At 38.5% G+C, this 23,938-nt stretch overlaps 1 protein-coding gene across 1 annotated transcript in view; it reads left to right on the forward strand.

Moving 5' to 3' along the window:
* The first annotated feature begins 193 nt into the window (after window positions 1-193).
* PRIMPOL (primase and DNA directed polymerase) overlaps window positions 194-23,938 on the forward strand; it is a 39,423-nt gene continuing 15,678 nt past the window's right edge. Inside the window, exons 1-6 of the mRNA XM_080928414.1 lie at window positions 194-230; window positions 3,949-4,025; window positions 5,812-5,993; window positions 8,702-8,799; window positions 11,758-11,887; window positions 21,098-21,245. Of these exons, the coding sequence (XP_080784540.1) occupies window positions 5,814-5,993; window positions 8,702-8,799; window positions 11,758-11,887; window positions 21,098-21,245 (556 nt within the window). The 5' untranslated portion in view covers window positions 194-230; window positions 3,949-4,025; window positions 5,812-5,813. The remainder of the gene's footprint in view (window positions 231-3,948; window positions 4,026-5,811; window positions 5,994-8,701; window positions 8,800-11,757; window positions 11,888-21,097; window positions 21,246-23,938) is intronic.

Consider the following 23,938-nt stretch of genomic DNA (forward strand, 5'->3'; position numbering starts at 1 on the left):
CCCTCTCCTTACCCTTCCCCCAAACCCTAACCTCGCGCGCGCCCTTCTCAGCCCCGGCTGCAGCCCCGCCGCCGCAGCGCAGGCCCCTCCCACCTAGGGCCCACCCTAGAGCTCCGCCCCTCCGGCTCCGCCCCCTCCGGCTCCGCCCCCTCGCGGAGGTTTTCAAGTTCTGGTTCCCGCCATGTCTGGCTCCACCAGCTGCCGCCTCCGGCCGACTTGCGCCACTTGAGGTAAATTTAGAGCGGTCTTTAGGCCACGCCTGATTCCGGGGTCGCAAAGATGGGCGTTCAGGGAGATGCCTCTGTCAGTCAGAGCTCCGACCGGAGAAAACAGGGCTGAACCCCGCATTCGGTATCTCTACTTCCTCTCAAACGAACAGAGAGGCCTTCACTTCCGTCCAACTCTTGCTCCCTCAGTCAGAAGTCCTGACTATCTTAGTGAAATCTCAGACTATTTCAGACTCACTCACTGACGTGTGTTTTGCATAAAATACGAAAACATGAGCAAAGCAACTCAGCATACTTCAGGGGCCCAGGATACAAATGTCCGCCATTCGTTGCACGTGCTCTTGCAGGTCCATAATTCATTTCTTTTTTTTTTTTTTTTTTTTCCCAGTTCCAACAGAGGCTTTAAAAGGATTAGTGGGTTGCCCTTCTGAAGAGCCATAGTAGTTAAATGCAGATTCCAGAAACAACTGAATCTTGTTATCCCTTCCAAAGAGAGTGAGGATCAGCCATTTTCTGTTGGGATGAACTTTAGCAGTAGGATGCGTCCAACCCTAGGGATGCTTCGTGGAAACTGTAGTTCACAAGGAAGATCTAGCTGAGAAATCTGGGATCGCCTTGTTGTGCCCTGACCCCTCCTTGTGCCAAACGTTCTTAACAAAATGATACTTTCGACAAAGTGTTCTGAGCAGTCTGTGGTTATGTTGACTTCATCTAGAGAAGCTTGTTAGAGCAAAACAGTTGGAGGGGAGGTTTTTCATCGGAGCCCTGTAATTTCTCTTCACAGCCTGGACCCGGAGGGAGCCGAAGTGGTTCTGGGTCTCAAGAGAGAAAGAATTCATGAAAAGCAATGTGATGCTTTCCAGGTTGGGGCCGCTGGAGTAAGAGGGCTTCTGAAGTAGTCATTAGCTTCCATTCGGTGACAAAACTGAACCGGAAGTATAATAGATGCAAGTTTTAGGGTCTTCATCTGCAGAAAGATGTCGTCTTCCTAAGAGAAACTGCGTATCAGTTAAATGATAACTAAATCATTAGCCAGTATTCTTGCAGTAAGCTGTAGGATGGTGTGAAGGTTAGTGGTCTGGTAGACTTGTGCTGTTTTGGGTGAGAGATCAGTGAGGAGGAAAAGAACCAACACCTGGAACAGTATATTGTTACAGGTTTTCTCTCCCTTCTGGTAGGTTTTAGGGACATTTAAAATATGACTTCTGATCATAGGCAGTAACTTAAATGAGGACAGAAGAAATTCAGTCTTTTATATTTAATTTGTTACACATTCTAGGAAGTAAGCTTATGTAGTAATGTTTGTGAGTAAACTTTAATAGTATACTTTTAGATGACTATACTTAAATCATAGACATTGTATAGAGGGATTATAGGCTACATAATAAGGTGATGAAGAAATGATTGGGTAGTTAAGAGCTCTTGCTCTTCCGACTCAGGTAGCTGACACCACTTGTAGCTCTAGCTCCAGAGGATCCAAGAACACACACCCACATTCACACAAATACACACAGGTAAGTAAAATGTAGCAAGAGTTCATATCATATTAAGAAAACGTTGGGAGATTGCTCAGTTGGTAAAGCATGAGATGAGTAAACATGAAAACCTGAACTCACATCCCCAGCACCCATGAAAGCACCAGGAGTCATGGGAAGGTAGAGACAGTGGGACCCCTGGAGCTCGCTGGCCAGCTAGCCTAGCCCAATTGATAGACTCCAGGGGTAGTGAAAGATCCTGTGTTAAGAAATAAGGTGGAAGCCAGGGTGGTGACACGGGCCTTTAATCCTAGCACTCAGAGGCAGAGGCAGGCAGATCTCAGAGTCTGAGGCCAGCCTGATGTACAGAGCCAGTCAGGACTTGCAGGACTACACAGACGGACAAACCCTGACTCAGACAAACAACAACAACATATAAAGCCAGAGTGACTGAGGAAGATACCCATCCCTTTTTTGGCTTTCATGCACAAAAATGCACTATAATGTATGCACATGCACACAAATGCACATAAACATGTATATACACAAAATATTAGGTATTTTAAAAATAAAAGAACACCATAGATAGTGGGACTAGAATATCTCCAGTAAACACAATGCTGATCTCAGGGTAGAGGGAGAAGTTGGAGTAGGGTTATTTGCTAATTAGACAAGAAACTAGGGTATGGATAGTGGGTCGTGCATATAATACCAGCACTTGAGAGGCTGAAGCAGGAAGATCTTCAGTTTGAGGCTAGCCTGGGCAACCACAGAAACATCTCAAAGAAGAAGGAGGAGGAGGAGGAGAAAGAAGAAAGAAAGGAAACCAAGAACCTGGCTAAAGGAAGCTTCAGGATTAGTCAGATTTAACATTGTGTCAGAGTGAATGCCTGGCAGAATAACTTTCTCGATAAAGTATTTATGTGGGAAGGCATGCAGGTTTACATCATGGCAGCCAGAAAACAGTACTTCCTCAAACTAGGCCCCACTTCCTACCTTTCACCATCTCTCCATACCATAAGATGAATCCATCAAGGGATTCATGAATCCACATCAGTTCAGAGTCCACATGACCCGATTGCCTTTGAAAGTAATGGTACAGCTGACAAACACCCCCTCTCCACAAAGGTGTGCTTTACAAGCATGGGCACATTGAAACCCAGTCAGGTTGGCAGTATAAACCATTCCAATGTGAGAGAATGGTGACTACAAAGCACCGGAGTAATGTCATCCTCCTCTCACCCTTCCACCAGTAGCTGCTCTTGAAACCCAGGCCATTCTCAGCCCTTAATAGACAAGTCTAGACCTAAGCTCAGGGATCTTGGTCAGCTTTCCAATTCCGTCCTGATTTCCCTTCTCCCACTAATTACCATAAGATGACTAATCCTTTGGAACTCCAACATGTCCGACTGCAGGATTGTAGCAAACTATAAATACTGTAGGTACAAAAACGGGCAGTTGAGTTCCTTAAGCCTTTGCTTTAAACTAATACAACCGTTTTCCTTTGGAACTAGTAAATCACTACCCAAAATAGACTGAGTGAAAAGGCAGCGTTGGCATGAAATTATTGAAAAGAACAACAGCACTCCTTCTACACCAGGAATTAAAGTATTCCTAACATGGTGTCATATTCTCCCAGAGACTCGGGAGAGGGAATGTGATAGTCCCAAACCAGAAGGCCAGATGCTTTCTTCTCAATCTTCTTTGCTTTTGTTAGTCAGCCCTCCTGCTCAAATAGTCCAAGCCCCAGTTGTTGTCTGACAGTCCAGCTGTCACCCATTTCTAACTGAAAATAACTCAGGGATGTTAAACATTGATTCCCCTCTGGTTTCCTCAGCAATGTAGCCTCAGACAGCTTTGCATTATGACTCCAAGGCTTTCATGTATTGAATATTCCTGAGGACATGCCAGGTTGTTGTATAATGTGTGTGTATGTCTGTGTGTGTGTGTGTGTGTGTGTGAGAGAGAGAGAGAGAGAGAGAGAGAGAGAGATTTTAGTTTCATTTAATGTGAATATGTATATACCCTTCTTATTGTTTTGAATCTATGATTTCTGATTTTGATATAATAGCATTCTGTTTGTTGTTTTATGGTAACATAATAAATTGTATAGAACCAAATCAATTAGGTTTTTTTTTTGAAATGTAGCAGATTTTTATCTCCATTGATGTGAATCAAATTAAAGTAAACCTAATACTGAGGCCTCCTATCTCAAATTTTTTAGGCAATTTTGTTTTTCTTTTTAGGGAATATGTTATTTGCCGATGACATTGTGTCTGTTCAAAGCTTTCTGCTAAAATTGAAGACAAAGACGTTAATATAGGTAACTAATAATTTGTTCCTAAATGATTTTGTATTTTTTCTTATTTCACTTAAAACCTAATGTATCTGTTTTCTGAATGAGTAGATAATAGCATAGGTGATTTCGACAAAGAACCACAATTAACCCGATTTTGTCTACAAACAAGTACAAAAAATTGATTTAAAAAAATTTGTAAGTGGTTCTTTAGTTAAGCTAGGCAATTCTGTAGTCTGTCCTGAATTCATTCTGTTTTAATGATGTGTGATCTGAAATGTCACGTATCTAACTGGCTTTGTCTGGGATGCCTTCTTTATGTAGCCTTTCAGCCGCTAATATGCATATTTGATGGTCCTCTTTCCCCTTCCTAGATTTATGATACAGTAGTCCTGAGACAGAACTCCAGCATAGCTAAGTCTGATGCAAAGGCACCCGATCTTACATTTGTCAGTGTGACCTTGACCCAAGCGCCGCCGTTGGCTAAGCCTAGAATCAGTGTGTAGTTGAACTTAAATAGCATCTTCTGCTAGGAAAAGGAGCCAAATATAAAGTTCATAATGACATATGAATGAAGCCCTGCTTAGAGCAGAATTGTCATCTCTCTGTGTATTGGGAGAAAAGAGGAGAACAGAAACAGAAAGGAAGCAAGAAGAAACGAAAGCTTCCATGATGTCTAGACCTGAACTGTACACTAGGAAATGATAACACAGGAGCAGGGTTCAAGATAGTAAGCATCAGCTGAGCGATACATTGGCTGTGTCAAAAGTCACAATGATACTGAAATCATCTACTTGGGGCTTTATAATTCATAGGACATTTTTCATGTGTCTGATCACAGGACCTGCATAAATTGTGGTGATTCCCCTGCAAGCTTTACAGCAAGCAGGGAAAAACCAATCAGGACTTCTAGAGTCTGGCCCAGATCATTTTTCTTTGGCCATATTTAAGCACAGCACAATTTTGGAAAAGGTAGGTAAGAACTAACTCAGTTCCAAGTACACAACAATTGAAGACAGGTTTACACTGAGATTCTTTGCAAAATGTCTGGCTTTTTTTCACGAAATGGGCACAGTTGACTCAGGGATAGTGCCAAAGATTTAGGGGTCTAGGGAGCTTGACTGAGGTAGGCATCATGCCTGTGGGTGTCAGGATTGTCCTGGCCTTAACATAGAAGTCTCTTAGGCTGTCATAAAGCACAAGGGACATCACTTACCAGATTGGGTCTTATTGCCTAAAATCAATACTCAAAGTTCTAAGAAGGAAGGGTCTGGGATACATACATACAAAAATTATGTACATAAAAAAATATGGACAGAGCACATCTCTTCAGATAGCAAAGGGTCTTCAGGTTGTACAGCTACATCATTCTTGGCATTTTGGGAAGAGCAGGTACATACTTCATTCCATTGAAGAGGTGACCTACCTGTTTATCTTCCCTGGATTCTCCTGTGCTTATCTGTGCATAAAGCCCCTTTGCTGTCCACACAGAACATTGAAGAATCTATTGCTTCCCATTTTGAAATTGACTGAACCAAGATTTCATGGAGCTTCTTAATCTCTCCATGGTCATAAGACTATCAGAGGGAAGAGCTAGCATCTAAGGGTTTCTGATGGCCGGCCATACTCCTGTTCTATGGTGAAACTTTGTATAAAGAAAACATAGAGCAAAAAAGATGTCGGGAAACTAGACATTTTGAAAGTATACCAGGCAAAATGTATTCTGAACAAGTCAATTAACATTTTAGTCTGTTTGGTAGTGATTGATACAAAGGTTTCTGAGATTGGATTTATTCTCTCCATGCTGCTGAAGCAATGATGAGGAAATGGGAGTCAATTCAGAAACAGATAGAAGAGCGGGCATCTTACTATGAGAGGAGGCCATTGTCTTCCGTGTACAGACCAAGACTGTCCAAACCAGAAGAACCATCCTCCATTTGGAAGCTATTTCATCGTCAGAATCAAGCCTTTAATTTTGTTAAAAGCTGTAAAGAGGTAATCGCTTTGGGTTTTTTTTTGTTGTTGTTGTTGTTTGTTTGTTTGTTTTGTTTTTCTTTTTAAGTAACACTTAAGTTTATAAAAAATGTATTTGCTCTCATTTCAGATGAGATACTTGACAAAGAAAACGCAATAGTACTTTTGACAACATGACTTAGAAAAATATCCCTTTGAGTTTATTAGCTACTACATTTATTTTAGTAGTGAAAAATAATGACATTCCTTTTCTTAGTTTTATTTTATCTTATGAGTAAGTGTCTTATCTACATATGTGTATGTGCACCATATGTATAGTGTGCCCATGAAGTTTAAAAGAGGATCTCAGTCCTCTGGAGTTATGGATGGTTATGAAGTACCATGTGGGTTCTGGGAACTGAGCCTGGGGCCTCTGCAAAAGCAGAAAGTGCTTTTAACCACAAAGCCATCTCTCCAGCCAAAGAATGACATTTCTGGACCCATTTATTTTTAAAAATGTGGAATGTGTAACAACATTGAAGTGAAATCTGCTGGGAGGTAGGATGAGCATATTCCTAACACATTAGGCAAATGAGAGGAATTCTTAATGTGTCTCAGCCTTACCAAGAACATGGAGCTCAAACACAAAATTAAAGTAAATCAACATTAGATAATATATTGCCTACTGTTTGCTTGTTGGGATTTATGGAATATAAAGACAAATAAAAGATAATGTGTATAGATAAGATATAACTCTGGTCAAATGGCTCAGTGGGTAAAGGTGCTTGCTGCCAATCCTGATGACCTGAGTTTAATCCCTGAGACCCACTTAGTAGAAAGAGAGAACTGAGTACCCAACGTGGTCCTCTGGCCCCTACATACATGCCCTGTATCTCCCTACCCCATGCACCTATACATAAACAAATAAATGTAGCAAAAATATTTAAATAATTTAAACATATATTGTGATTTAGTTATTGAGTCTATGTAAAAGTACTTCATATTGGAAAGAAAGATCTTATTTTCCTAGTTTAAAAAAAAACATGCTTATTCAGATTTCAACAAAAGAGGAAACATTAGAAAAATCTTTTTACTCATTTTCTGTAAACCTAATTCAGGAATCAACAATTAAAATACTGATAGAATCATTGGAACTTGGTCATTTCAAAACCAGCCACCAGTGTAAAGTTTATTTTAGAAAGGTATTTTCTTTCTTTCTTATTTTTTTAAAGATTTATTTATTAATTCTATATAAGTACACTGTAGCTGTCTTCAGACACACCAGAAGAGGGCATCAGACCTCATTACAGATGGTTGTGAGCCATAATGTGGTTGATGGGAATTGAACTCGGAACTTCTGGAAGAGCAGTCAGTGCTCTAACCACTGAGCCATCTCTCTAGCCCGGTATTTTCTTTCTACTGGGACTTAAACTCAGATATGTGGGTCCTGACCATATACTAGGCAAATATTCCACCATTGAGCCACATCCTCAGTCCCCAAAAGAACTTTCATAATGTAGAGCAACAGAGTCTCCGTGTAATTTCTCATTTAAGAAAATGGAAATGGCTCCTCAGCTCCTTCTAGCTGGATGGACAGAAAAACCTTTGTGTCTGTGCTTGTAGTAACAGAAGTTTCTTATACAGCAACCATGAACAGCCCTGTTTCATCCAGGAATGTGATAACTTCTCTGAAAAACTTTATTCCTGTGTACATTTTTATAGGAAAAGAGAGCTTATTAATATACTTTATTTCAAATAGTTAATATAGAGGTTGTTTTGTAAAATGAGTCTAATTTCATAAAAGAACTGTCTTAGGTTAAATGTGAGAGTGAGAGGATGGGCTACTCTTTTAACATTATTTTTAACTGGAAAGTTTCTATTCTACATGTATATTATGTCACTGATTTACATGAGGACTAGAGAGATAGTTCTGTGGTTAAGAGCACTAGCTGCTCTCAGAGGATCCACGTTCAGTTCCTGGTACCCACCTGGGCAACTCACAGCCATCTGCAGCTACAGTTTCATGAGATCCAGTGCACTGTTTGGGCCCTCAAGGACTCTGCATGTGTACAGTATGCAGTGCACAGACATACATTCAGGCATGCGCGCGCGCGCACACACACACACACACACACAAAATAAAAATAATTAAAGCCTTTTATTTTATGAGTATTTGCATAAAAGTTTGTGTGCCACATGCAGTGCTGGCCGAGGACAGAAGGGAGTGTTAGACCTCCTGCGACTGGAGGTACAGACAGTTATGAGCTGCCTGTGGGTGGCAGGAACTGAACCTGAATCCTCTGGAAAGATCAGCTAAGGTTCTTAGTCTATTATTTTAAAGTAAAGACTTTAGGGGCTGAAGAAACAGCTCAGGGTTCATAGCACTTGTTTTTCTTGCAGAGGACCTAAGTTTGATTCCCAAATGATAGCTTGCAGTCATCTGTAACTCCAAGTTCAGGGAATCCTGTGCCCTCTTCTGACCTTTCTGGGTACCAGGCACACGTGGTATACATACATACACACAGACAGACAAAATACTTATATACATGAAATAAAAGGAATAAATCTAAAAAGAAAAATTTTAATTTATATAGATTTGAAATGGCATGGATTTGGTGACTGTCTTGTTTTTAATAATATAATTGTTCATATAACAAATTTTGCTATCTTGGGTGACAAAGTTCTTTATTATTATTTTTTAGTTACAGCTAAACTTAAATTTTTCAAAAATTATTTTAAATTTTATATAGAGTGTTCACGTATTTGCTTTGGAGTGCAAAATGGGAAATGGACAACGTATTTACCTTGTAACGTCCTATGCTCAACTTTGGTTTTACTATAAGACCCGGTAAGTAGCACAGTACCTCATTAAACTAAAATTGTGTTTCCTTTTTTGTTGAAATTAATTCTTGCTGAACTAATCTCCACAATTCGTGGCCACAGGATTGGTTATTTGCCTTAGGGTTACTGTTGTAATGAAACGCCATGACAAAAAGCAAGCTGAGGAAGAAATAATTTATTCAGCTTACACTTCCACATTACTGTTATCAATGGAGGAAGTCAGGACAGGGAGTGAAACAGGACAGAAACCTGCAGGCAGGAGCTGATGTAGAGGCCATGGAGGGGTGCTACTTACTGACTTAGTCCCTATAGCCTGCTTTCTTATAGACTTCAGGACCACCTCACAAGGCGTGGCTCTCCCCCATGGGTCACTAATTAAGAAAGTGCCCTACAGGCTTGTCTACTTACAGACCGATCTTATGGAGGCATTTTCTCAACGGAGATTCCCTCTGTTCAGATGACACTAGCTGTATCAGCTTGACATAAAACTAGCCAATACATTTCACTATTATTTCTCTTTCACTATTAGAATTGATTCCAAAGTTCCTTTGTGAAAAAGATGGTTGCAGTAGACACAGAAGCTAATGATAGACACCTTCATCTTTCTGGTAGTCACTGACAGAGCTTCCACATTAGACATCATGTTATAAGATCTCAGTAGGTAGCTCTGGCTGGCCCGGAAGTCACTGTGTTGACCAGGTTTGAACTCACAGAGAAACCTTCACTATCCTGAGTACTGAGATGAAAGTTGTACAACACCACATGGGGCATACATACTCTTTTAAAGGTTTTTTTTCTTTTTGTAGTTATTTATTTATTTTGCTGTGTGTATGTGTGTGTTCATGCATGTGCATATGTGTGTGTGTGCATGTGGACACACATGTACCATTAGCATGCAGGTAGAGATTAGAACACAGTTTGAGGGAGTTGGTTTCTCATCTTCCAGCATATGGGTCCTAGGGAGCAAACTGGGGTCATCAGGTTTCACCCACTGAGCTATCTTGCCACCTGCAGCCCTCAGTAAGTTACTCTCTTAGGAGCGGGAATCACACACATATTTGTGTATTATAGAAAATTTTGTGAAACTTGTGTCTTGTAAGAAAATATTAAACTTTACTGTTAATTATTAATGAACAGCTTATTAATTATATAATAAAGGAATGCCTCCTTTTAAGTCAGTACCAGGAGGGCGTGTGGTAATAAAACCAAGAACTTTAATACTGTAACCAAAGATTGAAGTACCACATTTTCTCAGTTGGGCTATATTTTCTTCAGGTCTAAAATGGTGGTGTTAAAAAGTAGATATATGTGTCAAGGTAATACATATATTTAATATAACTGTTATATTCACCTGTTTCTAAGACGTGAATTAGCCATAGAAAGGAAATGAATCAGTATTTTTTAAAGTACTTTTATTATAATGTTTAAGTAGCTTCAGTTATAAAACTAGATTTAGTTATGCTACTATACAAAACCGGTCAAAGTTTTTTTTTTTTTTTTTGTTTTTGTTTTTTGTTTGTTTGTTTTTCCTAGGTAGTTTTTCTCTGTAGGCCTGGCATCCTGGGATTCATTCTGTAGATCAGGCTGGCCTCGAAATTACAGATATCCAACTGCCTCTGCCTCTGAGTGCTAGAATTAAAGGCCTGCAGCACCACATCTGGCCCATGAAGGTCCTTAATATAATGTGACAGATGGTGTTTTATTGAAACTAAATCTTATCTTGGACTGTAAATGTAGTCCTGTCAAAATGCACAGGGCAGTACCTACAGCTATTACCTGCCACATGAAGATGTTCTCCTATCTCTTTTCCTTTTAACACATTCAGTTTGTTTTATTTTATTTTCATTGATGTGTTTGTGTGAGTGCCACGCGTGCATGCATACAGGTATTGAGGCCAGAAGAGCCTGTCAGACGTCCTGGAGTTGAGTTACAAGTACCTGACACAGGTGCTGAGAACTGAACTCGGGTCTTCTGGAAGAGCAGTGCACACTTTTAATCAGTGAACTACCGTTCCAACTCCCATTTTCCCTTTGTAAACTTACTACAGATCTTTTACTTATGTAGTGTCACCTGAGTTTATGTATTTGCATTTTAAATCAGTTCCTGCTCTTATTTACCTGTCAAAGTCATTTCTCTCATGCCTGCATAAGTTGGACAGTTATTAATGTCTAGAGACTCAGATTTTTACTTCTTAAAAATCATTATTTTAAAAACAAATGGATGGAGATATTTTAATAAAAACTTAAGTGTGGTGGAAGAGGAGAGACTTAAGTTAGGAGAAGGACGATTTACACATTTAAAAGGTATAGTGAAGAGAGAGAATTTCTCAAGAGAGAATTTCTTTTTTAAAACATTTAAATGTATTTTCATAGTGAAATATAGAATTAAAAAATTCCCATAGAAGATTTATGGACTCCAAAGTGTGTATATGTATATATGATCCTAGGATAATAGTTTGAGAGATAACATTCTTTTCTTAAATAATATTTGTTTTGCAGTGACAGCAAAAACAAAAATGGAGATGTTATACAATATCAAGACATTTGTGACTTAGTAGCACTCTAACACTGACCTTATTTTTCAGCTAAGTAATTTTCTGGATGCAATTGTTAATATAATTTTGTCAGAAACTTTACTAATATGAGCCACAGACTTACTGATAGAACATTGTCTTTATCAGTGTATTAATTCATAGTTATGGATGGATAAAGCACAGTGGTTCTTTAGTATAGGACTAACAACATGCTTTAAAAGGTTTAGGATATATGCTCTAGTGAAGTAGCTCTGCTAGTAGAGGTGTTTGCCGTGCCAGTCTTAGAACCCACGGTGGAGGAAGAGGCTCCTGCAAGTTGTTCTCTGACTGTCACACCCCAGTGCCCTCTCTACTACCCCACTCCCAACAATAAATTAAAAACAATATGCAGTGTAAGATACAAATCTAACACTCTTGTGCTATTCAATTTAGGAAAACCCTCTTGCATTGCTATGAAATTATTCCTGAGAACACTGTGTGCAAGCTATATTTTGATTTGGAATTTGACAAATTAGCCAATCCAGGAGCTGATGGGAAGAAGATGGTTGCATTGCTCATACAGGTAAGTTCTTCTACATCCTTCCATTAATCACTGGCTCTCATGTGTCACACAGCTTCCAGACTTCTACTTTTTCTTGCTACTTTTTGACAACATTGTTTCTGTGAATAAATAATGAAACAAAGTGAAAATTCAATTCAATTAAAATATTACCATATCTAGTTTAAAAGTTTTCTATTTTTGAACTATGTTTTAATTCTCTGACTTCCAGTATAAATATTTACCCATAGCATAAGTGAGATAAAGCAAATTTTACTCTTAAAAGTGAACAATGGAGATGAAATTCAGGGAAATTTTGACAAAAGGTAGTATAATTTTTGAACTGGTTTAAAGTTTGGAAATCATATCTGTGCTTTCATGGATAAAAAAATTAACTCTAGAAGAGACCAGTACCTACTTGGATTTTACAGATAGAAACTAGCTACACCTAGAATACAAATAGTTACATCTGTTTTTAATCTAAGAGAAAAGAGTGTAATTTACTTTTTTATTTAGCTGTGTCAATAAGAAAAGAATTATATGGACTTCTACATTAACACGTATTTCTTAAAAACTTAAGATCGTTTTTTTATAAATTATATGAAATTTGTAGTGACTATTTGACCTCAGAGTAGGTTTTATTTGAATGTTAATCTTATGATAATGTTATGAAAAGTTATTTTGTAACTTGAAAATATATGTAAATTCAAATGTTCTTGTAAAGGAGGTCTGCTAATTTTGTTAGATCTTTGCATATTTGACTTTATGTTTAATTGAAAAATATTTGTAAATATTTTCTCCTGGCTTTGAAGGGAAATAAATATCTGTGAAATTCTCCTTAATTTTCCAAATTAAAAAAGTTGTACTATTCTTAAAATAACCCCTGAACAATGGAAAGTAAGCCCAATGCCTTGTTTCGTGGTAGTTGGTAAACCGTGTAGGTTTTGTTGTCAGTGTTGGTTGTGGGTTTTGTGGACATCTGCTGAACTGACGTGAGGCTGTCCTCCAGATTTGGACTCTGGGTGATATAATTACAGATATAAGCCACTGGCTTCGTTTTTGACTTTATGTTTGTCTTAATTCATCAGTACTGACTTTTTCTGGTATGTGATATAGTGTAACAGTCTAAGATAGGATTTCTTACACACATGGGTTACAAAGAACTAAGAGTCAGAGGTTTTTCATTGTTTCTTAAACATATCCTTAAAAGTGCTACAGTGTATTACAGTGTAGAAATATCACTAATGTAACAAATATTTTATGTAAAATAAACATGAGAAATGGTCCTCTAAGTGTTTAAATGTTTCCCTCTTAATTCACTATATCTTATCTATATAAACATTGAAGAACTAATTTATATTAGAAAAATGTGGAGAACATTGTAGAACTCTAACTTCAAAATTCTAGAACAATTTTATTTACATGTTTACTATTTATAGTACAGTTCATTTAAGTATTTTTAATGTAACTTCACGATTATACTGCAATCTTAGTTTCTTTGTATGTAACCGTGTTATAATATAGCAAATATGCTTTGAGTCTGATAAGGCTTTACTTAGGTTAGCTATGTGTTCTTTTCTTTTCTCATTTTATTGTTATTTGTTTTTAGTGTTTTGGCATGCATGTGTCACAGTTCACATGTAGCTGTTAGGGAACTTGCAGGACTCTGTTCTCTCCTTCCACTATGTAGGTCTGGGGTATCAAACACATGCCACCAGCTGCCTTTATTCACTGAGCCATTTTGCTGGCCAAGGCAAGATTACATGTAGCCCCAAAGGGCTTCCAACTCACTATGTAGCTGTGGAAAACCCTGAACCTCGATCCTCCTGCCTCTATCTCCCAATTAAGTGCTTAGATTACAGGTGTGTACTACCACACCCAACAGATTTGATTATTTCTTATCTGTAAATTAAAAGAAAGTTAATAAATAACTGTCTAATAACAATTGGCTATATTGTTGATACCTTTGGGCTCAATGTCTTAACTGATAGTTTCAGTAAAGCCACTCCCACCAATTAGGATGAACTCTGGTGCTAATGCATTTTGTTGTTAATGCAGATTGCTTAAGTAATCATGTGTTTTTAACCTTCAAGTTCTATAGTGTAGTTGCATAATAACTATAATTCTGTTTACAACTTAACTTGGGAAATATAATTTAGGAATGGTCAATTACTAAAACTAAAGAGCCGCTAAATGTATTCGCTGTAACTTCAAAGTACAGAATTCTATTTAAAAACCAAAAGCTCTTCAGCATCTAGCGAGTGTCAAGCTCTTTACATGGACTATAGGAATGAAATGGTGAGCCACTCTGACTTCAGAGACTTCTTAATGTAACAAAGAATAATAAATTAGGATTGATTTAGCTACCATAGGGGGAAAATATCTAACACTTAGGTAGCTTAAACAAGACCAGGCCATGGCATGACTTTAATCCCAACACTTGGGAGGCAGAGGCATGTGGATCTCTTGAGTTCAAGGTTAGCCTGGTCTACAGAGCATGTCCCAGAATAGCCATGGCTATGCAGAGAGACTCTGCCTTAAAAAACAAAAACAGAACAAGAGAATAAAATAAATAAAAAGCATCTTAAACAAGATAGAAACTTACCTATTGCTCATAATATTTAGTGTGATTCTATTGTATTAAGAACTAAGTGCTTTGAGGCCATTTGCAACCGGGAACAGCAGAGAGATCCAGGGACGAAGGCCTGGTGAGATTGAGCTTCGAGTAGCCAGGGCCCAGAGAGGGCTACACCTGGCTCCCCATTGGTTCAGGGGAGCAGGAACTCTGCCATAAGGACTCAGTTTCCTCCCGGAAGGCACTTGCATGCGGAACAAATGCTCAAGCCTTTTGCCACCTCAGACAGTGGAGATCCAGGGACACAGGCCAGGTACACAGGAGAGACAGGAACCAATCACTGACAACAAGACCACATATAATCAAGGACAACAAGATGGCAAGAGGAAAGAAAAGAACTTACCCAATGGAAACTAAGACAACCTGGCAACACCAAAACCCAGCTCTCCCATCAAAGCAAACAGTGGAATGCCAAATACTCCAGAAAAAGAAGACTCAGACCCGAAATCATACCTCAAAATGATGGAAGATAGAGATCCCTAAACAAAAAGAAAGACACACAGGCACAATTCTACCTCCAATAGCAAAAATAGCAGGAAACAGCAACCACTATTCCTTAATATCTGTTAACATAAATGGACTCAATTCCCCAATAAAAAGATATAGGCTATCAGACTGGATACATAAACACAATCCAGCATTTAGCTGCATATAGGAAACTCATCTCAGAGAAAAAGACAGACATTATCTCAGAGTAAAAGGTTGGGAAAAAACCTTCCAAGCAAACAGCCCCAAGAAACAAGCTGGAGTAGCCATTCTAATATCAAATAAAGTAGATTTTCAACCAAAAGTTATCAAAAAAGATAAAGAAGGACACTTTTTACTCATTACAGGGAAAATTTGTCATGAGGAACTCTCAATCCTTAACATATATGCTCCAAATACAAGAGGACCCATATTCATAAAAGAAACCCTACTAAAGCTCAAAAAATACATTGTACCCCACACAATAATAGTGGGAGACCTCAACACCCCACTCTCATCAGTAGACAGATTATGGAAACAGAAACTGAACAAAGACGCAGTGAAACTAGCAGAGGTTATGAACCAATTGGAATTAATAGACATCTACAGAACATTTTATCCTAAATCAAAAGAATACACCTTCTCAGCACCTCACGGCACCTTCTCCAAAATTGACCATATAATTGGTCACAAAACAAACCTCAATAGATATAAGAAAATTAAAATACTCCTGTGCATCCTATCAGATCACCATGGTCTAAGGCTGGTCTTTAATAACAACAAAGACAACAAAAAGCCCATATACACATGGAAACTAAACAGTGCTCTATTAAACAATAGCATGGTCAAAGAAGAAATAAAGAAAGAAATTAAGGATTTTCTAGAATTCAATGAAAATGAAAACACAACATACCCAAACCTATGGGATTTAATAAAAGCAACACTGAGAGGAAAACTCAGAGCTATGAGTGCGTCCAAAAAGAAACTGGAGAGAGCATACACTAGCAACTTGACAGCACAGTTGAAAGCTCTAGAAAAAAAGGAAGCAGATACACCCAAGAGGAATAGATGGCAAGAAATAATCAAACTCAGAGCAGAAATTGACCAAATAGAAACAAAAAGAACCGTTCAAAGAATCAAAAAAAAAAAAAAAAAAAAAAAAAAACCCAAGAGCTGGTTCTTTGAGAAAATTAACAAGATTGATAAACCCTTAGCCAGACTAACTACAGGGCAAAGAGAGAGTATCCAAATTAAGAAAATCAGAAAGGAAAGTGGAGACATAACAGGTGAAACTGGGGAAGTTCAAGAAATCATCAGATCCTACTACAAAAGCCTATACTCAACAAAGCTGGAAAATCTGGGGAAAATGGATGAATTCCTAGACAGATACCAAAGTTAAACCAGGACCAGGTAAACCATCTAAATAATCCCATAACACCTAAAGAAATAGAAGCAGTCATCAAAAGCCTCCCAACCAAAAAAAGCCCAGGTCCAGATTGGTTCAGTGCAGAATTCTATCAAACATTTATTGACGACCTAATACCAATACTCTTCAAACTATTCCACAAAATAGAGTCAGATGGAACACTACCTAACTCATTTTTCGAGGCCACAATAACCCTCATTCCTAAACCACACAAGGAAAGAGAACTTCAGACCAATCTTACTGATGAACATTGATGCAAAAATACTCAACAAAATCCTTGCAAACTAAATCCAAGAACATATCAAAACGATCATTCACCATGACCAAGTAGGCTTCATCCCTGGGATGTAGGGATGGTTTAATATACAGAAATCCATCAATGTAATCCACTATATAAACAAACTCAAAAAAACCCCACATGGTCATCTCACTAGATGATGAGAAAGCATTTGACAAAATTCATGTTAAAAGTCTTGGAAAGAACAAGAATCCAAGGTTCATACCTAAGCATAATAAAAGCAATATACAGCAAACCAATAGCTAACATCAAACTTAACGGTGAGAAACTTGAAGTAATCCCACTAAAATCAGGAACTAGACAAGGCTGCCCACTGTTCTCCTACCTATTCAACATAGTACTGGAGGTCCTGGCCGGAGCAATTAGACAGCAAAAGGAAATCAATGGGATACTAATTGGAAAGGAAGAAGTAAACACATCACTGTTTGTGGATGTCATGATAGTGTACTTAAGCGACCCCACAAATTCCACCAGAGAACTCCTACAGCTGATAAACAAGTTCAGCAAAGTGGCTGGATATAAAATTAACTCAAACAATTCAGTAGCCTTCCTATATTCAAAGGACAAACATGCGGAGAAAGAAATTAGGGAAAAGATACCCTTCACAGTAGTCACAAAAACTATGAAATACCTTGGTGTAACTCTAACTAAGCAAGTGAAGGACCTGTATGACAAGAACTTCAAACCTCTAAAGAAGGAAATCCAGGAAGATCTCAGAAAATGGAAAGATCTCCCATGCTCATGGATTGGAAGGATCAACATTTTAAAAATGGCCATCTTACCAAAAGCAATCTACAGATTCAATGCAATCCCCATCAAAATTCCAACCCAGTTCTTCATAGAGTTGGAAAGAGCAATGTGCAATTTCATATGGAATAACAAAAGACCTAGAATAGCAAAATCCATCCTCAACAACAAGAAAACATCAGCGGGAATCACTATCCCTCACCTCAAGCTCTATTACATGGCAATTGTGTTAAAAACTGCATGGTACTGGTACAGAAATAGGCACGTGGATCAATGGAATAGAATAGAAGATCCAGAAATGAGCTCATACACATATGGTTACTTGATTTTTGACAAAGGAACTGTAAACATTCAATAAAAAAAAGGACAGCCTCTTCAACAAATGGTGTTGGTCCAACTGGCACTCAGCATGCAGAAGATTGAAAATAGACCCTTTCTTATCTCCTGTACAAAGCTCAAGTGCAAGTGGATCAAAGATCTCCACATTAAACCAGGTACACTGAAGCTATTTGAAGAGAAAGTAGGGAAAACCTTAGAACACATAGGCACAGGAGAAAATTTCCTGAACAGAACACCAATGGCTCATGCTCTAAGGTCAAATATTGACAAATGAGACTTAATGAGATTGCAAAGTTTCTGTAAGGTTAAGGACACTGTCAAGAAAACAAAACAGCAGCCAACAGACTGGGAAAAGATCTTTACCAACATCACATCTGATAGAGGCCTAATATCCAAGGTATACAAAGAACTCAAGAAGTTAGACACCAGAGAATCAAACAAACCTATTAAAAAACGGGGTACAGAGCTAAACAGAATGTTCTCAATTGAGGAATATCAAATGGCTGAAAAGCATCTAAGGAACTGCTTGACATCCTTAATCATCAGGGAAATGCAAGTCAAAACAACCCTGAGATTCTGCCTCACACCAGTCAGAATGGCTTAGCTCAAACATTCAGATGACAGCAGATGCTGGCGAGGATGCAGAGAAAGAGGAACACTTCTCCACTGTTGGTGGGGTTGTAAACTGGTACAACCACTCTGGAAATCTGTCTGGCGGTTCCTCAGAAAATTGGACATAGTACTACCTGAAGACCCAGTTATTCCACTTCTGGGCATATATACCAGAGAAGCTCCAACATACAACAAAGACACATGCACCACAATGTTCACAGCAGCCGTATTTATAATAGCCAGAAGCTGGAAAGAACCCAGATGTCCTTCAGTAGATGAATGGATAAAAAAAATGTGGTATGTTTACACAATGGAGTACTACTCAGCTATCAGAAACAATGACTTTATGAAATTCTTAAGAAAATGGATGCATCTAGAGAATATCATCCTGAGAAAACCCAGTCACAAAAGAACAGACATAATATGAAGTCACTGATAATTGGATACTAACCCCAGGAAGCTCTTAACACCCTAGAAACAACTCACAGACTATATGAAGTTCAAGAAAAACAAAAACCAAAAAAAAAAAAAAGAAGAAAGAAAAAGAAAAATCATTATGCTTAATCTTTACATACCAAGAAAACTTTGACTATTTCCAGGTTATATCTTTTTTTACATGTACTTTATGCTCATTGTAACTAGTAAGATTTTAATGCTTACTATCAAACCTTAAAAAAAATCAAGTACTGACAAAAATATATTTATATACTTTTATGCAAAAATGCTTTTAAACATATTTACATTTATCTCTGTTTTTTAAAATAAATTTGTTCAATTAAACAAAAACAAAAAAATAAGTGCTTTATTTTCCCCAAATTATTACCATATTTATATTGTCCAAGTTTGCTTGCACTGCTTTGTGTACAAATGGGGCAGACCAGGACATGCTTTCTGTCTGCAATCCAAAGGAAACAGATATCGAAATAATAATATAAATCAGTGTTAAACTGCAGCTGTGTAAGTACTTCAAAGAGCTATCCAGGAGTAATTTGACAAAAATGAACAGGTCAAGGGAGGCTGCTAAGAAAGTAAGAATTTACTAAAGAGAGGTGAGGTGGGATGGTGGAAATGTAGTAATATGAAAACACTGGTCGCAGGTATAATTTATTGTATAGCTATTAGATATCTATGTGAGTGGCAAACTGTTAGAAACATGTATGCTTATTCCATGTGTCCTCACATGGTAGTTAGTAGCTCATTTTGCTGATAAGATTGACAGCAACTGGGAGAAGTGATTCATCTTGATGCTCCAAAGGAAATGCTTTAAGTGGTTACCCAGGTGAAGCACCATACTATCTACTTAGTCTTATCTTCTCATTAAACGTTAGGTGATACTTCCTGTTCCTACCTCACAGCTGAGGGATGTCAGGAATAGATCTGAGTCTGAGCAGAGCCACAGGGCCGGTAAGTGGCAGGGCCAATACTCAAACTCAGTGTTCTCTCAAACCAAACCTTGGGCTCCTGAGCCATGTTTGCAGGCTGTCTTCTTAGACAGATTTGTATTCGAAAGGAGTGAGAGATTTTCTAAGAATGAAAGCTATAAAAGAACTAGAACTAGAGACTAACTTTTAGCTACTGTGTTCGCTAGTGTTTTGTCAGCTTGACACAAGCCAGAGTCATTTGGGGAAAGAATTTAATTTAAGAAAATTTCCTTTCCATATTGACCTGTGGGCCATTTTTTTTCTTTAATGATTGGTGTGGATGGACCCAGCTCACTGTAGGGGCATGCCACCTGTGGGCAGGTGTTTCTGGATGCTATACGAAAGCAGGCTGAACAAACCGCAGGGAACATAAACCGATGGTAGCATTTCTATGTTGCTTTTGCATCCAGATTCCTACTTTGAGTTCCTGCCCTGACTTCCTAGCATGATGTAACACAAGCCATAAGTTAAATGAACTCTTTTTTCCCTGAGTTGTTTTTAGTCATGATGTTTTACAATGATAGAAACGCTGAGACAATCTAGTGTGTTAGGAAGAGCCTCAAAAGCTGCTTTTTATTATGGTTTTAGAGAAGGTTAGTATATAAAGTGCTTGACTTTTGACTTTTTGGAGTCTTCTTCAGTCTTGAGATCCTATGATTTTTTTTAAATGTGTTTGAGAATTTTGCCTACATGTATGTCTATGCACCATATGTTAGCTTGGTGCCTACAAAGGCCAGAAGATGGAATTGGATTCCCTGGAACTGGGGTTACATATGGTTGGTGAGCTACCATATAGGTGCTGAGAATCAAACCTAGATTTTCTGAAAGAATAGCAGGTGCTTTTACCTGCTGAGCTATTTTTTCAGCCCTAAGAAAATGCTATTTTTAATTATTTTCAGAATTTATGATTTTGCCTGCACACATTTATGTATCAAAAGTATGTCTGGTGCCCAGAAAACAGAAGAGGCTATTGGAGTTCCTAGAATGGAGTTATACATGGTATGAGCTGTCACGTGGGTTCTTGAATTCAAACCAGGACTTCTGGGAGAGCAGGCAGTGCTCTTAACCTCCAAGCCATCTTTCTGGCTCCACTAACAAAAATTTATATATAAATTTACATAATAATTTTAAGTAATGTGTTTGAACTTATGAGTAAATTGGTAGTGCTGCTGTATAGTAAATGTTCTGGTGATGACTCATCTATTTTGTAATGAGGTGTTTGTATATTTGTACTGGTGACAGAGAAACCTAAAATCTAAACCATACATTATTTACATATGCTTGTTCTTAGCATGTTTGTAAAGCACTTGAGGAGATTTACAATGTTCACTGCTCAGCTGAAGATGTTTTAAACCTGGATTCCAGCACTGAAGAAAAATTCAGCCGACACCTAATATTTCAGCTTCATGATGAAGCTTTTAAAGATAACACTCATGTTGGTGAGTCCCTTTATAAGATCCTAGTTACATTAAAAATTTGTATTTTCCTGCTGTGCTTGACATTTCTAGGTATTTCTAGTCTTTATGGTTGCTTGCCTCGTCTAAAAAGACGAAGTGAGTTTTCTTGAGTGCCCTAAGCTCTTAACCTGTCTGTCTCAGGTAGTTTAACCTCAGGATATTGTGGTATTAGTGCCTCTTACTATATATGTTGGAATGACCATGAATGTCCTGGTTTCTGTTCCCAACTGGATCCATTTCAGTTTTCTGGAGAAGTCATAAGAGGCCTTATCTGTGATGCCTAATATCTGTACTTCTGACCTTTGCTTCAGCCTTAAATAAGCCTTAGTTTGTGGGCTTTTATCCCAGGAGGGACCTCAGAACATCTAGGTGCATAAACCCGAAAATATAAGCAGAGTAATTGCCATAGGACAAAAGAAGGCCTGTGTATAAAAGGAAGTCAGTCCAGAGAAGATGAAAATAGGCTGTTGTAGTAAATACTAAAAAAATAGAAATTGTTTTATCTCTTTACTGGCCCTGAGGTCTCACTCCTCAGGCCCGACCCTGATATACACACCTCGAGCTATCCAGTTCAAGCCACCCCTATGGCCCAACTTGTCTGAGCAACTCCCTTCCCTGGCGGTTTTCTACTTCCTGTTCTCCGCCTCTGTCCCAGGGTGTTTCTCTACCCCCAAATCCAACATAAATACAACTCTACAGCCCAATAGCTTTCATACAGGTTTATATATCCAACTCTTAATTCACAAACCCTCTACATAACAAGATTACATCAAATAGACAAAGATACAAACTGCCCTTCTATATGTGATATTAGACCTATAAAATCCTTGATGTTCATAGCTATTTAACTCCAATCAATCCCTCCTGGGTCCAGCTGGTCCTTGGGAACCTCCATGTTCCACAACCTTAACCCTCTGTCCTCTGACCCCTCAGACCTCTCTACCCTCTCCACCTCCCTCTGTTAGTTAGCTTAGCCTTCTGTCGCTTCCTCTCAGTAACTGCAGGCTCGATGCTTAAACCTGTAATCATTCTACCATCGTCAATTTTCGTGGTCACCCACTATCACAGCTTTGATCTTCATCAACACTGATGTGATACTTAGCCTAGACACCAGATTCCTGCAACTTCCCATCAAAACTATTACTCAGACATTTCAATCTCAACATGCCCTTCTCAAGCTCCTTATCTTTCCCTAACAACTTGCTCTTTTTCCTGTCTGTTAGTGTCAGTCCCTGGCACAAGAAAAAAAAGGCCAAGAGAGTGGATGTGTCCATGATAGACACAAGTATATGAGACAGTCCAAACATTCTAGTGTGTGCATGTGTGTGTATATATGTGCATGCAGGTATGCGCACACATCTACTCACATGTGCATGTATGTGGTATTAGTCATCAACATCCATTTTACATGTTTGTGTGATCTTCAACCACTGTAGATCTCTCCTCCTGCTTATTTAGTCAGCTAGCAAAAGTGATGATTATAACACTGTGCCTCAAACTTTAGGGGTCGTTGTTCTTTGCCTTCTGGGACAAGCACCCACTTTAACTTGCATGGTGAGTTCTATCCTCGTCCCTCACTGGGTTCTAACCTCGTCCCTCCACTCCATCCTTACCTTAGTTTCCACCGCTGAATGTTTCTTTAATGCCCGGGTCTTTTTACCTTTTACCTTTTTTTTTTTTTTTTTTTTTTTTTTTTTTTTTTTTTGCTGCTGTCTGAGCTCCAGTTCAGATGGTCTATCGAGACTGACCTTCTAGGTCAGCTGAGAAGCTGTTCTGTCACTCTAACCCTGAGGTTTATAAGGCTAGCAGTCTTCTGGGTTGCAGTGTCCAGTGTTGTTATATGAAAGCACTTACCACTTCTTGGCATGGTTTTCTGTTTCTTTATTGCTATTCTGTTTAGGATTGTGCATGCATACATGTATATGCACACGTGTATGCATCTGCACGTGTGCACTCATGCATGTGTGCGTACGTGTGTGTGTGTGTGTGTGTGTTGTAAACATAAGTTCACAAGTGTGCACAGGCCAGAGGTGGCATGAGGATGTTTTTCTCAATTATTTCCCCACATTGTTTTAAGACAGAATCTCTTCTTAACCTGAAAATTGACATTTCAGTTAGGCTGGCTGGCTAGCAGGGTATCAGCCTGATGCCAACCATCAGTCTTGGCTTGGTTGGGGTCCTAAGAAAGGGGTATTTGGTAGTGGAGAAAGGAACAACTTGAAGTCAATCTTGGGTACAATCTGACATCTCTGTGTCCTGCTCGATCTGGCTCTCCAGACAGCTGCTTAGATAGGTCAACTCTTGCAAACCAAAGCTCAGTCTTTTATTTACATGTCAGTTCAATCGTCTACCCCAGGTTCCCTTTTAATTATCCCATGAGTCACTATTTTATGACCTTTGCCTCTTGTTTCTTAAAAACAACAGCAAATACTTTTTTTTTTTTAATATAGCAAATGAACTCAGAGATCTGCCTGCTAGACAATAAGCTAGTTGGGTGGGATCTTGCCCTACAATAACCACTCCCCAAATCTCTTATCTCCTTCCTTAATATCTTTCTGACAAGCTGGCTCATATTGTAGCTGCTTTTATTCCTTAAGGTCGACAAAGCCCCTCATATAACTCATGTTGCATCCTTATATTTTACATAGTTGGGAAATCATACATTCTTGAACTCA

The sequence above is a fragment of the Micromys minutus genome (genome assembly GCF_963924665.1).
Source record: "Micromys minutus genome assembly, chromosome: 14".
Lineage (NCBI taxonomy): Eukaryota > Metazoa > Chordata > Mammalia > Rodentia > Muridae > Micromys > Micromys minutus.